The 13,726-nt window shown below is 34.8% G+C and overlaps 2 protein-coding genes and 1 long non-coding RNA gene across 5 annotated transcripts in view; 2 read left to right on the top strand and 1 right to left on the bottom strand.

The window, feature by feature from the left end:
- LOC122071270 (EEF1A lysine methyltransferase 3) overlaps positions 1-1,596 on the top strand; it is a 7,542-nt gene extending 5,946 nt beyond the window's left edge. For 2 of the 3 annotated variants that reach the window (XM_042635597.1, XM_042635598.1), the window contains exons 5-7: positions 652-723; positions 1,000-1,077; positions 1,182-1,596. In XM_042635597.1, coding sequence (XP_042491531.1) covers positions 652-723; positions 1,000-1,077; positions 1,182-1,357 — 326 coding nt within the window. In that variant the 3' untranslated portion in view covers positions 1,358-1,596. The remainder of the gene's footprint in view (positions 1-651; positions 724-999; positions 1,078-1,181) is intronic. The other variant, XM_042635599.1, reaches the window with a different exon arrangement.
- Positions 1,597-9,044: 7,448 nt separating this feature from the next.
- On the top strand, positions 9,045-13,022 carry LOC122071288. Its single transcript, XM_042635615.1, has 3 exons — positions 9,045-9,479; positions 9,564-9,856; positions 12,624-13,022. Exons 1-3 carry the CDS (start codon positions 9,173-9,175, stop codon positions 12,687-12,689), a joined length of 666 nt encoding a protein of 221 aa, XP_042491549.1. The 5' UTR covers positions 9,045-9,172; the 3' UTR covers positions 12,690-13,022.
- On the bottom strand, positions 12,471-13,720 carry LOC122071289. Its single transcript, XR_006138129.1, has 2 exons — positions 13,322-13,720; positions 12,471-13,221 (listed from the first exon to the last, which is right to left on the bottom strand). It is a non-coding gene; the product is annotated as an uncharacterized LOC122071289 (long non-coding RNA).
- Positions 13,721-13,726: the final 6 nt, after the last annotated feature.

Consider the following 13,726-nt stretch of genomic DNA (forward strand, 5'->3'; position numbering starts at 1 on the left):
CAACAAAAAAATAAATAAATAAATAAATAAACCAGAGAGATTGATGCAATAGCACATGTTTATGATTATTTGATTGGATAATGTTGATGTAGGTGACCTCCAATCACCACTTCTCTCCCACCCAAATAAGCTTTCCTTGGTGTGCCCATGTAATTTTTCCACATGGCAGGATGATTGGTGATTCCTTCTGTTGGATAGAAAGGGCAACATCTTTATTGCCCATGTGTCAAATCCTAGATTCAAATTCAATTAAGTACCCTCCCATGTATGTTCATGCACCTTCTGTATTTTCAGCAGACCATGCATTGGCATGCACCCTCTCATAGTCCTCCCGAAGACCTAGATTTTCAAACCTTTAGTTTGTGACTTGGTCATCTCCACTTAGGCTGAAACTTGACAGGTGAACAAAGGACCTTGGTGTCTACCTGTTCACAAAATTTTGGCCCCATTTGACATGCCACATGGCAGATTTTTGGGCCAGCCATATGAACTTTTCAACCTTTTTGTTTCTATTTTAGAAGAGTGTGGTTTACATTGGCATGTCTTGCCTCTAGCAGGAACATATTTTGCATTACCTTGTGCAAGGTCTTTTATTTTCAGAATTTCCCTTTGTTATGAGAACTTCAGAATTTCTTGTTTGTATTGTATTAGATACCTGGGGAGATAAATTTCCGAAGACTGAGCCTGACTGGGACCTGGTTATTGCTAGTGACATATTACTATGTAAGGTTTGTTGTTTGATCTCATATTAATGTTTACAGACTTGCAAAAACTTTGGAGAGTTCTCTCGAGTCTTTTGAACTTTAGGCTTGAGTTAAACTGATATCCTTGAGAAGTTTGTTGAACATGATCAGGTAGTGGAGACTTTGGGCTTTTGGAGTCTTGAGGTCACTCCAATGTTTGAGTCTTGCATTTTTTCCTTTTTTGTTGTCAATCTCTGTATACTATCTCCAGTACATACCAATATTCAAATGTGCCCTTTTTTTGTGCCTCTCGTAGATGTGAAACAGTACCCGAACTTGATAAAGACACTATCCTTCCTCCTTAACTCCTACAAGCCAAAGGACGAGAAAGCAGGTATTGAAGCAAGCCTCATCACACCACTACCTTGATTAGTTATATTCTAACTCAAGGAAGTTGGTACCGGAACCATTTGGCTGAGATTTATTCTTATGCTGCAGAGATAGATTTGTCACTGCCACAGCCAACTTTCTTAATGAGTTGGAGGCGTAGGATCGGAAAAGAAGATGAGGAACTGTTCTTCAATGGGTGTGAGAATGCTGGGCTTGCTGTGAAGCATGTCGGGTCCCGTGTGTACTGCATTAGCCCAAGACAGACAAGTCAGGTGGATCAATAGAACATGGAAGCAGATCCTCAAATGGGGAAAAGGGGAGCTTTTCCATTCATATGAAACTGGAATTTTTGTTTGGTTAAGGGAATCAGATTCATTATGAAAGCTCCTGATTGCAAAGATCAGTACTAATACTGGTTACTTTATTCTGTAGCTGGTGATATCTATGAAAAAGTTCTGTATCTTTTACATTCATATGAAGCTGGAATTTTGGTTTGGTTAAGGGAATCAGTTTCATTCTGGAAGGTCTTGATGGCAAAGATTATTAATAATAGTGGTTGCCAGGGAGGGTGCGTTAATTTATTCTGTAGCTGGTAGACATCCATGAAAAAGTGCTGTGCTGTGCTGTGCTGTGCTGTGAGAAAGCAGTTTATTGTTCTATTCAGTTAAATAGGCTGTCATTTCTAAAAGTTGCACTTGTTAAAACTAAGAAAAGCAGTCTTAACAAGATGGCAATAATAATATTCAAAGTCAAAGTCCATTTTTATCTCCTATCCAAGTTTGAATTCAATAATTCTTACATTTTAATAATGGGAAAAGGCTGTGTATGATGCAGGTATATCTAGATCGGTGTCTATCTTTCTCCTCCTACATGTGGAAAAGTCTCTTATGCCATTCGCATCTCCTCCTACCTCCTCTTTTTAATAATGTACCAAAAAACAAAAATTCTTACACTTTAATAGTTTACAAAATGTATATTAAATAAATAATAATAATAATAATAATTGATAAATACATAATATATAATGTATGGGAAAAGATTGGGTATGCCGTCGATATCAAGTATGCTAGCATCCATTGTGTCTATCTCTCTCTTCCCTTTTTCTAAAATGACCCTCATATCCTTTCTGAATGATACTCCATCATGTGTTCCTATTGGTGCTATCCGCTAGCATACTTGATATCGCCGGCATACCTATCCCTCTCTCATAATGTATGTTAAATATAACGAAGAAATAACGTTACCTTTTAGCATGTACATGCGTCAAGATATAGCGGGTACGAAAATATCACGCTATCTTGCGTTAAAGATGCTCACATGTGCCCTTTCGTTTTTTTCCTGGTTGGACTCATGTGCTCTTCCATTGATATCTGGTGACATGTACCTACGCTACAAGGTAGCCTGGTGTTGTCCTAAATATAAAAACATTTCCTCGTTGGCATGAAATTCTGCCATTGATAGCTTTAGTGTTTGTTTATTTATTTCTTGATAAGATGAAGCTTTCCCTTCTGCTTGAGAACATATAATATAGATACTTCATTATTTTCAAGAAATAAGGAAGATGCTCATCCCTCTTCCTTGTTATGTATGGTACAAGAAACTACCATTAGTTTTGATAAGTTTATATGACCATTTGTTGGTTTTAATTGGACTAGGTCAGGTTTAGGTTTAGGTTTAGGTTTAGGTTTAGAATAGTCGAAAGTCAAAGAATCATTTATTCTTTGAAAATGAGAAGTAACTAAAAAGTCAAAGAATCATTAATTGTTTGAAAATGGGAACCAACCCATTGGGAAATGAGAGTCTTTAAATGTTGAGGATTTTTTTTTTTTTTAACCGAATAAAATGAGGTTTCTTTCAAACCAAAGGAAAAAATGTATGGAGAAACAAAGATTCTCCAGACATAGAGGGTAGTAAAATAATATTCTTACTTGTGTAAAATTTGAAGAAAAAAAAAAAATCTAATGCCCATGTCCTCTCATTGGTCTCCATGTTTGTGTAAAGATGCGGAAGTGTTCTTCAGAACCTACGTAGTTTATAAAGCATTTGAATTCAAATTTTATAGATATATTGACCCAAACGTTAATAAGTTTTAACCCATAATACTACCGAGAAATATTTATCATCAGGGCTTCTTCGCATGTGTTAATATAGAATTTTGAAGAATAATAAAAAATGTGAACCTCTCTCTGTCTCTTCAAATGTGTTATCATTATTTAGTTATTTGTAGTTCAGTTCAATGATTTCTTCATGATTATAGTGGTATGAAAATTTTCATTTAACTAAATAGACCACAAAATTTGACATGAGAGAGAGAGAGAGAGAGATTGGAATGACTTCTACAATGGCCATGTAGAAACTTTTTTTTTTCCATTAATTTTAAAGTTGATTCTAAACAATAACTTATATATATTAATATTCAAATTCGTATATCCGGGTTAAAATATATCAAAATAAAAATGGATTCAAATTGGGATTCAATATAGAGCTTGGACTATCTACCTCCTATTCTTATAGGTTCATGCATCACTTCCTACAACTAAACATCTTTCCTTTCTTTATCCGTGGGTTGCCCAAATGATCAGGGTAAATTGGGGATTGTATGGATAGGTGCACGGTCTCAGGTTTGATTCCTTATCTATGTATCTGCTATTTAAATGGAGATCGTGACGATAGATTTCTGCACTGATCTCCCTAAGATTTAATCAAAATGTGTGTAAACTAACTAGACACCTTGATTAAAAATAAAATAAAACAATATAAAATCTTGAGAAACACTGCCATTTAAATATGCACTTCCAAATGCAACACATTGGTACCAACATCCAAACAGTATAGTCAAATACAATCTTATACAAAATCTTGTGAGTTGTTTTAGCATGTGCTTGTTTGTTGATTCCATACAAATTGACTTTAATTGGTATAGTTGAATAATTGCCGTCCCATGTTCCTTCTAGTTTTCATTTATTTTTCCTACAAATTCAATATTCCTAGGTACTAGGACTCTGTTTTTGGGAGAGGGTGGACACATCACTAGATATCCTAAAGTCCAGGGCACAAATGTAAGAGGGGTTGGTGGGGGTGGAATGGAAAAGGTATGGGGATCATTTCTAAAAGGGAGGAAGAGTGAGTGATATAGGATGGGCACCAGCTGCATATCCAGCCTTTTTCTTTTTCTTTTCCTTGGGAAATATGATAATACAATCATGCTGTGAAAAAAGCAATAGAATCACGAAAGCTAGGGGACCTCCTGGAACAAACCTAGGTCCATACTTATAAGTCTAATTGAACCAATTCAACGAATAACACTGATACTGAAACAGAAGATGTCTATTTCAGGAGGCTAGGGGACCTCTTGTAAGATGCCTATTTCTATTAGTATCAGGATAAATAACAATTGTGGAGGAATTTATTTTTATCTCAAAAGAGATGGTGTTTATTCCATAGAACGCGAAGAGGAAACTACACAATTGTTTATTCAACAGTTCATTGTTGGTTTTAGGGTGTATACTTTTGGGAAAAAGAACATTGCCCTGCAGCTCCCTTGTGCCCTCTCACATGGAGTAGTGAAATGACCAGTAGACCATCCCACCCCTCCCCTTGGATTACCATGTGTGTGTTCCCATTGGCCCTCATGTTGGCACAAGGGCCACACAATTTGGCAACTAACCCTTTCCTATATTTTTTTTTAAGAAAAAAATGCTAGTTGCTAGTGTGTGTGTGTGTGTGTGTGTGTGTGTGTGTGTGTGTGTGTGTGTGTGTGTGTGTGTGTGTGTCAGCTTAGATATAGCCAGTACGAAAAATATTGTGTTACCCCACATTGGAGATGCTCCTACATATCCTTCCATTGACCTACCTACTGGTGTGTACCTGCACCAATGAGGTAGCGTTTTATTGCCCATGTTTTTTTTAGTCAATTGCTCAATCTTGGTGCAATTCGATTAACCTAATAGACCGATTGGATAAAATTAAATGATCTAATCAATTAACCAAAATATAGTTGACCAACTAATTTTTATCTGGTCTCAACCTTAGCACATAATTGACTTACTACCTCTAAGGGTATTAAATGGTTGCACTTTCAATTAAAAGGTTTGGTTTGATTTGCTTCACGACAAAAATAAAAAATCAAAACAAAACATTTACTTAACGGTTATACAATTTCTAAACGATTTCATAGAAATGTTTCACCGAATAAATACTCTCATTAAAAAAATAAAATAAAATAAAATCATAACCCATCAACCTATTGTCTTATAAAAAGCATAAAGCCCAGAATTATTTTATTCTATCCCAGAATTATTTTATTCTATCTTTTTAAATTTTAAATGATTTAAAAAAAAATTACTTTATCAATGTAGTGAGAGACCATGACGATGTTGAATATTCGAGAGGGTGTTGTTTATTTATTATATAAATTAAAAATTAAATCAGTTTTTAATCGTTTTAAACGGTTTAAATAACAATAATAAATCATTTATTAAACAATCTCATTTTTAAACCAAATTTGAATCATTTCTTAAACGGTTTTATTATGATTCCAATGTAAAATCGCTCAGTTTGGTTTCAATCTGATTTTAAGACCCTTACCTTTTTATTTTTTCATTTTTTGTAGGATATATTGACTCCACAATCTTATAGATCGAGTCATATCGGAGTTGAATAAAAATTATTCATTGTTTATCAAAAAATAATAAAGAACACTAAACACCCCAATATAAGTGATCAAAAAAAAAAAAAAAAAAGAATCAAATTCAAAACCATATACTTTTTAAGATGAAAATTTCTTACCAACTTGACTATACTTGCCTAACCTCCAAGGTCTCTTCAATCCTCCAATTCCAATTTGTAGGCGTTTCATGGCCATATCACGGATATAACCAGATCACCTAGAATTCAACCTTCTAGATGATGGCGTCCACCTTTGACTTTTTGAGTCAAGGACTCCAACTCCCCCGCAAGAGCCGGCAGCCACCAGTAAAACTACAAACCTATCAGCTTTTTGTCTTGCGCCACCGATAGCTTGGATCCTTTGCGTCCGACAGCTGGTGGTGCAGCCAAATAATGTGGGTCCCTGTGTGGTAATTTATACGTGTACTTTTCCCTCGGTCCTTGTATGGTACACGTCGTCACAAGAAGAGCCGCCGGAGAGAGTGTTCCAGTGGCTTTCAAACCAAGGTTCAAAAATTTGTTTCATTCTTTATATCAATCAATGATGATGTATCACAAGAGAAAAATGTTCATGGGAACGAAATGCAAATCTAGTTGGGATCATTCAGCTATAGTCATGGAAGCTAAAGGAGTCCGTGATGTTCTTCTCTTAGCTAAAACCTTAGGGCTCTCTGTTTTGTCAATCTTTTCTGATTGCCAGCCTCTTATGCAGGCTCTCAATGGCATCTCTACCTCTCTTGATTGGGCATCTTTAGAAATATTTGATGATATTTTGGTACTTTCTCTTGATTTTGTTTCAGTTCTTTTTTGTTTCATTCCACGTAGTTCTAATAGGGAAGCCCACTTCCTTGCGGGTGGTGTTCTTAAATTTTGTCTTTCTCATACTTGGTGGATTCAACCTCCACCTTTCCTTGTAAATAACCCGTATTTCGGCAGGAGTTCCTCCTTGTCCGATTTTTTTGAATAACATTTCATTTTCTATCCATAAATAAATAAATAAATAATGATGATGGTGGTCCTTATGTATTTAAAAATTTTATCCTTCTAGTCATGAAAGTTTTCTGTAAAATAGTCATCGTATTTAAAGGACCTCGTGTTAATTTCACACTTGTGATTGAACTACTTAACTTTTTCATTATATATTTACCCAATTACAAAAGTTTTACTTTCTATATTTCATGAATTATGGTGCAGGTTTGTCCTGCCTGATTTAGGAATTTTTCTTCTTTTATTTTGATTTGTCCCAAAAAGGTTGTAATGGTTGCTTTTCTCTATGTTTTTTATGTCATTTTCTCCTTAATACATGCAAACTTATAAATAAATAAAAAATCATTCAAATTTATTGGAATTTCATCTAAAAAAGTGTATATTTTTTCATGTTTTTTACTTAGTTATTTTTAGGACTAATGGTTAAAATAACTTAAATTAGTAACATGAAATGATCGAAATTTGGATAAAAAAATGTATTTTTGGATTGAAATGAACAAAATATTCAACAAAATAGTGTTGATTCTAGATTTTGTCTTTGTGATTCATTTCGAAATTAACGAAAATTTTGACAAAAATTCCAAAGAGCTTTTGAACCATGGTTCAAAATTTTGTTTCATTCTTCTATAACAATTAATGATGACGGTGGTCCTGATGGTCTTAATGTCTTTAAAATTTTTATCCATTCAATGATGAGAAGTTTCCTATAAAAGTGTCATGGTATTTAAAAGATCGTGTGAGATTGGACTACTTTATTTTTCCATAGTATATTTTCCCGATTGCAAAAGCTTTACTTTCTATATTTCATGAATTATGGTGCAGGATTTGTCGTGCTTGATTTAGCGACCTTTCTTCCTTTCTTTTAGTTTGCCCAAAAATGGTTGTAGTGATTGTCTTTCTTGTGTTTTTATGTCATTTTTTCCTCAATATATACAAACTTATATAATATATATATATATATATTCATTTAAAATTATGGAAAGTTCATTTAATAAAAAAGTGTATTCCTTTTCATGTTTTTTTACTTAGTTATTTTTAGCATTGTTGGAAAACCAGATTTTGACTACGAAAACCAGGCCGAGTTTGATCAAAAGATTAAAAACTTGGTCAAGAGTCATGAAAACTCATCTTGTATTAAAAAATAACAAGACTCAAGCCAAATTATACCGAGTCATTCAAGACTCGTTTGCATTGCCTGAGTCATAACAAAATGGTCGATTGTTGTCAAAATTTTGAGTCAGTATTTCTGAATAGTTTTGAACTATAATACATTGTAATGATGTTAAATGTTCAATGTCTGAGCTTTTGTATTGACTCTAGTGATTATTGGGTGCATAAATCTAAATTTAATTTAAAAAATATGATTCATGACTATGACATCTCCAAGTTGAATCTTATCATTTTCATCCAAGAGACAATGAATGATGGGATTCATAATAAAAAATAAAAAATAAAAAATTTGAAAAACAAACACTTTTATTCTATCTTGTCTCATTTAATTTATTTATCAATTATTTATTTCAATTGTTTGAAAAAGTAGCATGGGAATGAGAAGGGGAAATTTGACATAACTCATCTGGTTTTTGGTGACTCGCTCCGACTCATTAGATTTTGAAGATGGAGTCGGGTCACAAAACCTGATTTTCCAACAATGATTTTTAATACTTATGAATGAAATAACTTAAATTAGTGACATGAAATTATCAAAATTTTGATAAAAAATGAATTTTTGGACTAAAATGAACAAAATATTCAACAAAATACTGTTGATTCTAGATTTCGTCTTGTTCTTCATTTCAAAATTAATGAGATTTTTGACGAAAATTCCAAAGAGCTTTTGAACAGTGTTTCAAATCATCCATTCTTTAGTTTTTGGACCGGAGCTTTCAAATGAAAACGTATTGATATATTGGATTAGGTATAGCTGCGTGTGATCAGAGTTTAACTTAAGCCTTCACACAAACCGTTTCTAGAAAACAAATGTTCTAGAAAAATAAAAGTAAACAAAAAAAGAAATAATATTTTTTGGGTGGAACAATGGCAAACATGAACAGGAAATTACTTAGAAAAGGGTGGAGAGAATCTTAAATTCATTTAAACGGAAAAAACGGTCATCTTAACTAACGGTTTCGATTGAGAGAGAAAAAGCTTATGAGGAAGTAATTACCGTTGATCTCAAAGAGTGGACAAATCAAAGCCATCCATTTTGACAGTAAAGCTCCGCGTGTCCACCGTGTCATTTCTTAACATAACTAAAGATTCCAGAAGTGTTTGTTACTTATTGTAGTTCTCACATCCCTCCATTATAGCCTGAAAGGCAGAGAGACTCCCTCTCTCTCTCTCTCTTGTTCTGCAACTTCCATGCTTTCCTCATTAAAAGCTTCTTCGTTTTACAAATTGATCTTTGCATTTTTCTGCAATTAGAGAGAGAGATTTATAAGAAGATGGTTAAGAGAGAGAAAGGAAATAGATTGATAATTGTGATGGGATCGTGTAAAGATGAGAAATCGAGAAGGATTTGGAGAGGATTGAAAACCCTATTTTTCTTGGTAACTATGTTGATTTCTCTTCTAATCTTCTCTGCTCCTGTTCTTCTTGTTATAGCCGATGCGTTTCTCCCTTCTGCAATTCTCTCTACTTCACTTCCTCTTTCATTTGAGACTCTCTCTTCATATCTAAGAAACTACGATTTCAGATCTTCTTTAATCGATATTCCTCTTATCTCCATCGCCAGATCAGCCGTCATCATCTGTAAGAACTAAACTTAAAGTTTCAATTTTGAATCGTCAAATTAGTAATTTTATTGGAGTTAATAGTGTTTGATTGTTGTTGCAGGTGCTTATTATTTCTGTGATCGACCGATGCTTTCTCGATGGCCATACTTGGGGGTTACAGCTCTGTGTTCATTGATTTCTCTGGTATTTGTTTCGTTTAAGGCTTCTTATGTACTCTTTGACGACGGTTCAAGGATCGCCGGTGCCGGGGAAGGAGAAGGGAATCAGAGAGTAATGGAAGTAGAGTTGTTCAGTTGCTCCTGGCTTTTGGCCGTCGCTCACACTGTTGTCGCCTACAGGACTAGTTGCCGGCGAAGACGAAAACTTCTTGTTTACAAAATTGACATTGAAGCGGTAAGAGTTCTCTCTCCCTCTCCTCTCTCCTCTCTCCTCTCTCTCTCTCTCTCTCTCTCTCTCTCTCTCTCTATGGGCATTTTTGAAATTTCATATTACATTAAAATATCAAGGATATTCAGGGTTTTTTTTTCTTGGGGGGGCGGGGTGGGGAGATAGAATTATGACTAGGGAATAACTTCCATTAGCCCTATAGGTATCAAATGAAAAGACAAGTAAGGTTTTAGAGATGAATATATTGGTTAATGTAAAGATATATAAAAGGTTATAAAAGGGAGAAAGATGGCTGCCAAGTTGCATGGTCAATTTTTCGATGTCTAGGTCAATGGGAGCATGTGTGGAGATATTCAATTAGAAGAGTTAAAGATGTATTTTTGTAATAGCTTATGTCCGTCGTAGAATGCCTAATTAGGTAACATTATTTTCCTTCATTCAAAATTTAAAGTAAAGGGAACCCAGAGGAGCCCATGAGCAGTTTCTGATGAAGGTATATTCCCTCCTAACGCCCATGAGCAGGTATACAAGGCATTTTAAGAGGGTGCTACAATGCTTTTGGTGGAAAATTCGAAGGTAGCATGGAACTTAAACCCTAATAGCAACTATTTTTTTTTTTTATAGGATAATATCTTATGAAAATGGTAAATTATGAAATGCCCAAAATACCCCTAACATGTGGGAAACGTTGCCTTGCCTGTATTTCCGGGTTGGAGTGCGGGGGAGTGGGGTGGCGGGTATCTTAACTGTCAGCTTAACTGTATTTACGGCTTTTGAAATTGAATGAGCTGTGGTTGGTGTTGGGAGTTGGGACCCACAAAAGGGTATCTTGCACGATCCCACATGTTTTTTTCTCTTTCACACACATATGGGGACTTGGTTTTGGTGGCTCAGTTTCGTTTGGGTCGGCGGACAGTTGGCCAATAAAAGAGGAGATAAGAATTCCCAATTTCCTTCACCTGGGCCCACAAGTTGGGTCTTGAGCCCCACTCCTTCAAATAAAAGGTAATATTTTTGATTCGGTATAATGTCTCTATCATATAATCCTTTTATTATAGATATAAAATAAATTAATTGGTATTTTTAATAATTAGCTGAGGAATGGTTCAGTGGGTGGGTACATAGACACCACAAATAGGAAAAGGTTGGAATAATAATGAATTGTTTTCTAGAAGAAGATTATTGTTAGACTTTCCAGAAGCTCAACTTGAAGAGGAGCATTTGGCTCCTGGTTCTCTTGTGATAATTATGACTTTTTGAAGAATATTGAAAATTAGATTAGAAATTTTGTAACGTGCACTCATGACTCATTGGTCACGCACAAAGGTTCAAAAGGGAATATAAGATATAAATAGATATCACTCTTCATAATCTCATTCTTCACTATAAATCCCTTTTAATATTTTTGATGATAGAACTAAGTGGTTTAGTGGAATTGGATATGAATAATTTAGATGTCAATATGTATTTCTATTTCTTAAATCATTTTTATTATATATTTATTTTGGATGATCCAATGAGTATGCCTTGCATGTGAGGTGGTTTGGCATATATAGACTGAAGGTCAACCACCACATATGAGGGTGATATAGTGCAAAGTATAGGAACTAAATATTTTATTTGGGAAATATGATTGTCATATTTAGCAAAAATTTAAGGCAGTTAAAGACAATTTGTGACGATGCAAGTACGCACGCATGCATGTTCACAGACACACTGAGATTGAGAATCGCCCAATTCATATCAAGATCAGCAATTAATGATCCCGATTCTTTGGTTAAAACACCAAAATCTTTGGAACATTCTTCAGATCTGTATTCTAGGGTTTTTCAGACCGATTCAAGTCAATTCCAATCCGAATCTGAGGGTTTAAAATAACAAGTTTAATGGTCATACTAGTTGTGCACCTTCACTGATCTAAAGAAACTTTTTTTTTTTTTTGTTGGTAATAGCTATATATACCATTGTTGGCAAACCGGGTTTTGACTAGGAAAACTAGGTCAAGTTTGAACAAAAAATAAAAAACCTGGTCAAGAGTCATGGAGACTCAGCATTTATTAAAAAATGACAAAACTCTGACCAAATCATATCGAGTCATTCAAAACTCATTTGTTTTGCTTGAGTCACAACAAAACAGCCGATTCTTATCAAATTGAGTCGGCATTTCTGAATTAGTTTTGAACTAAAATATATTTTAATGATGTTAAATGTTCAGTGTCTGAGGTCTTCTGTAATGAGTTTAATGACTATTGAGTGTATACATCTAAATTTTAATTAAAAAAAAACATGATTCACGACCATGATATCTCCAAGTCGGATCTTATCACTATCATCCAAGAGACAATGAATGATAGGCTTTATAACTTTTATTCTATCTTGTTTCATTTAATTTATTTATTTGAATTGCTTGAGAAAGACTAGTATGGAAATGAAAGCGGAAATTTTGACATGACTCACCTGGTTTTTTGTGACTCGCTCCGAGTCGCCAGGTTTTGAAGATGATGAATCGCGTCACAAAACCTGGTTTTCCAACAATGGTATATACTAAGAAAGATTTATTATACAATTCCACCCCCTCTTATAATAACAATAACAATAATAATAATAATAAAACCATATATTAGTAGGCAGAAATTATTCTTTTCAAAATTCATTAGCAGTCTATTCAACCCTAGAGAAGTAATCCTCAACAATAAAAATGAAATTTTTAAAAATCCCATGTGTGTGTTTGTAAAGTTCATAGATCATAAACTGTTTCTGTCCTCCTGCGCAGGTTTCAGCTTGCAAGAAGGGCTTTCCAGCATACCAAAAGCTTCTTCAAGAGGAAAGAGTGAAGTAAAGCTGTAAAAGGCAGGGTTGGATTGGGGAAGATGCTTCCCTAGCTTCACATCCATTCCCCAAAATCCCCTTTCAGGTCTTGATCTCCATTACTTCAACACCTGAAGGAAATTGGATGGTAGATGCAGGGCAGCAGTAGAAGAACAGTCTGACCATCACCCAGAAATGCTTATCCTATATATACCTGCAAGCCTGAAACTCTTAGAAGCCATAGTGTTAAGCAATCTCTTTAGCCAGATTAAATGTATTATAGTGTTGAGCAATCTCTGTGTGTATATCACATTTTTGTATAGTCTCATACCAGAAATGCATAGCAATTGGGTTTGAAAGCTTACCAGAAGAGTTCCTTCACCTGAACTCAGGATCTCTTTGGTTCATGCTCCATCACCCTCTTCTTACCTGAGGTTCAGATGAAACCAAAAGAAACAACAATCTGCTTCATTCTTGGCCGGAGCATTGAAAAGTCAGATACAAGAGCCACTACCAGCATCCGCTCTCTTTTGCGAAAGATCTGAACCAGATACATGAAACACCTGTAATATAATTTTGTCACACAAGATCACATAAATCCAATTGTCCTACAGCGTTGATGCAACTCCTACATTTTTTAGTAGGGTTATTGAGTAACAACACCTGATTTGTTGAGTTGTGTTCCTTCCCTCTTACTTTTTCTTTTGGTGTCTTTGATCCATGTAGCCAACCCTTTTTAGTTGGGATAAGGCTGAGTTGTAGTAGTTATAGCTGTTGTTCATGAGAAATTAATAGAAAACTAAATTTCTTCCCAAATTTTAATCTCCCTTCTATTCTCAATTACTGTCAACCATTCATTTCACATGGTAATCTGGAGTCCTGCCAATGAGGATATGGTCAACTCAGATCAGACAATGCTATAGAGACAAAAAGTCAACCATTCATTTCACATGGTAATCTGGAGTTCTGCCAATGAGGATATGGTCAACTCAGATCAGACAATGCTATAGAGACAAAAAGTCAATCACACACTATACATGGATCACATACATGACTAGTTGACAAGCA

Source organism: Macadamia integrifolia, unplaced genomic scaffold (genome assembly GCF_013358625.1).
Source record: "Macadamia integrifolia cultivar HAES 741 unplaced genomic scaffold, SCU_Mint_v3 scaffold_19A, whole genome shotgun sequence".
Taxonomy (NCBI): Eukaryota; Viridiplantae; Streptophyta; class Magnoliopsida; order Proteales; family Proteaceae; genus Macadamia; species Macadamia integrifolia.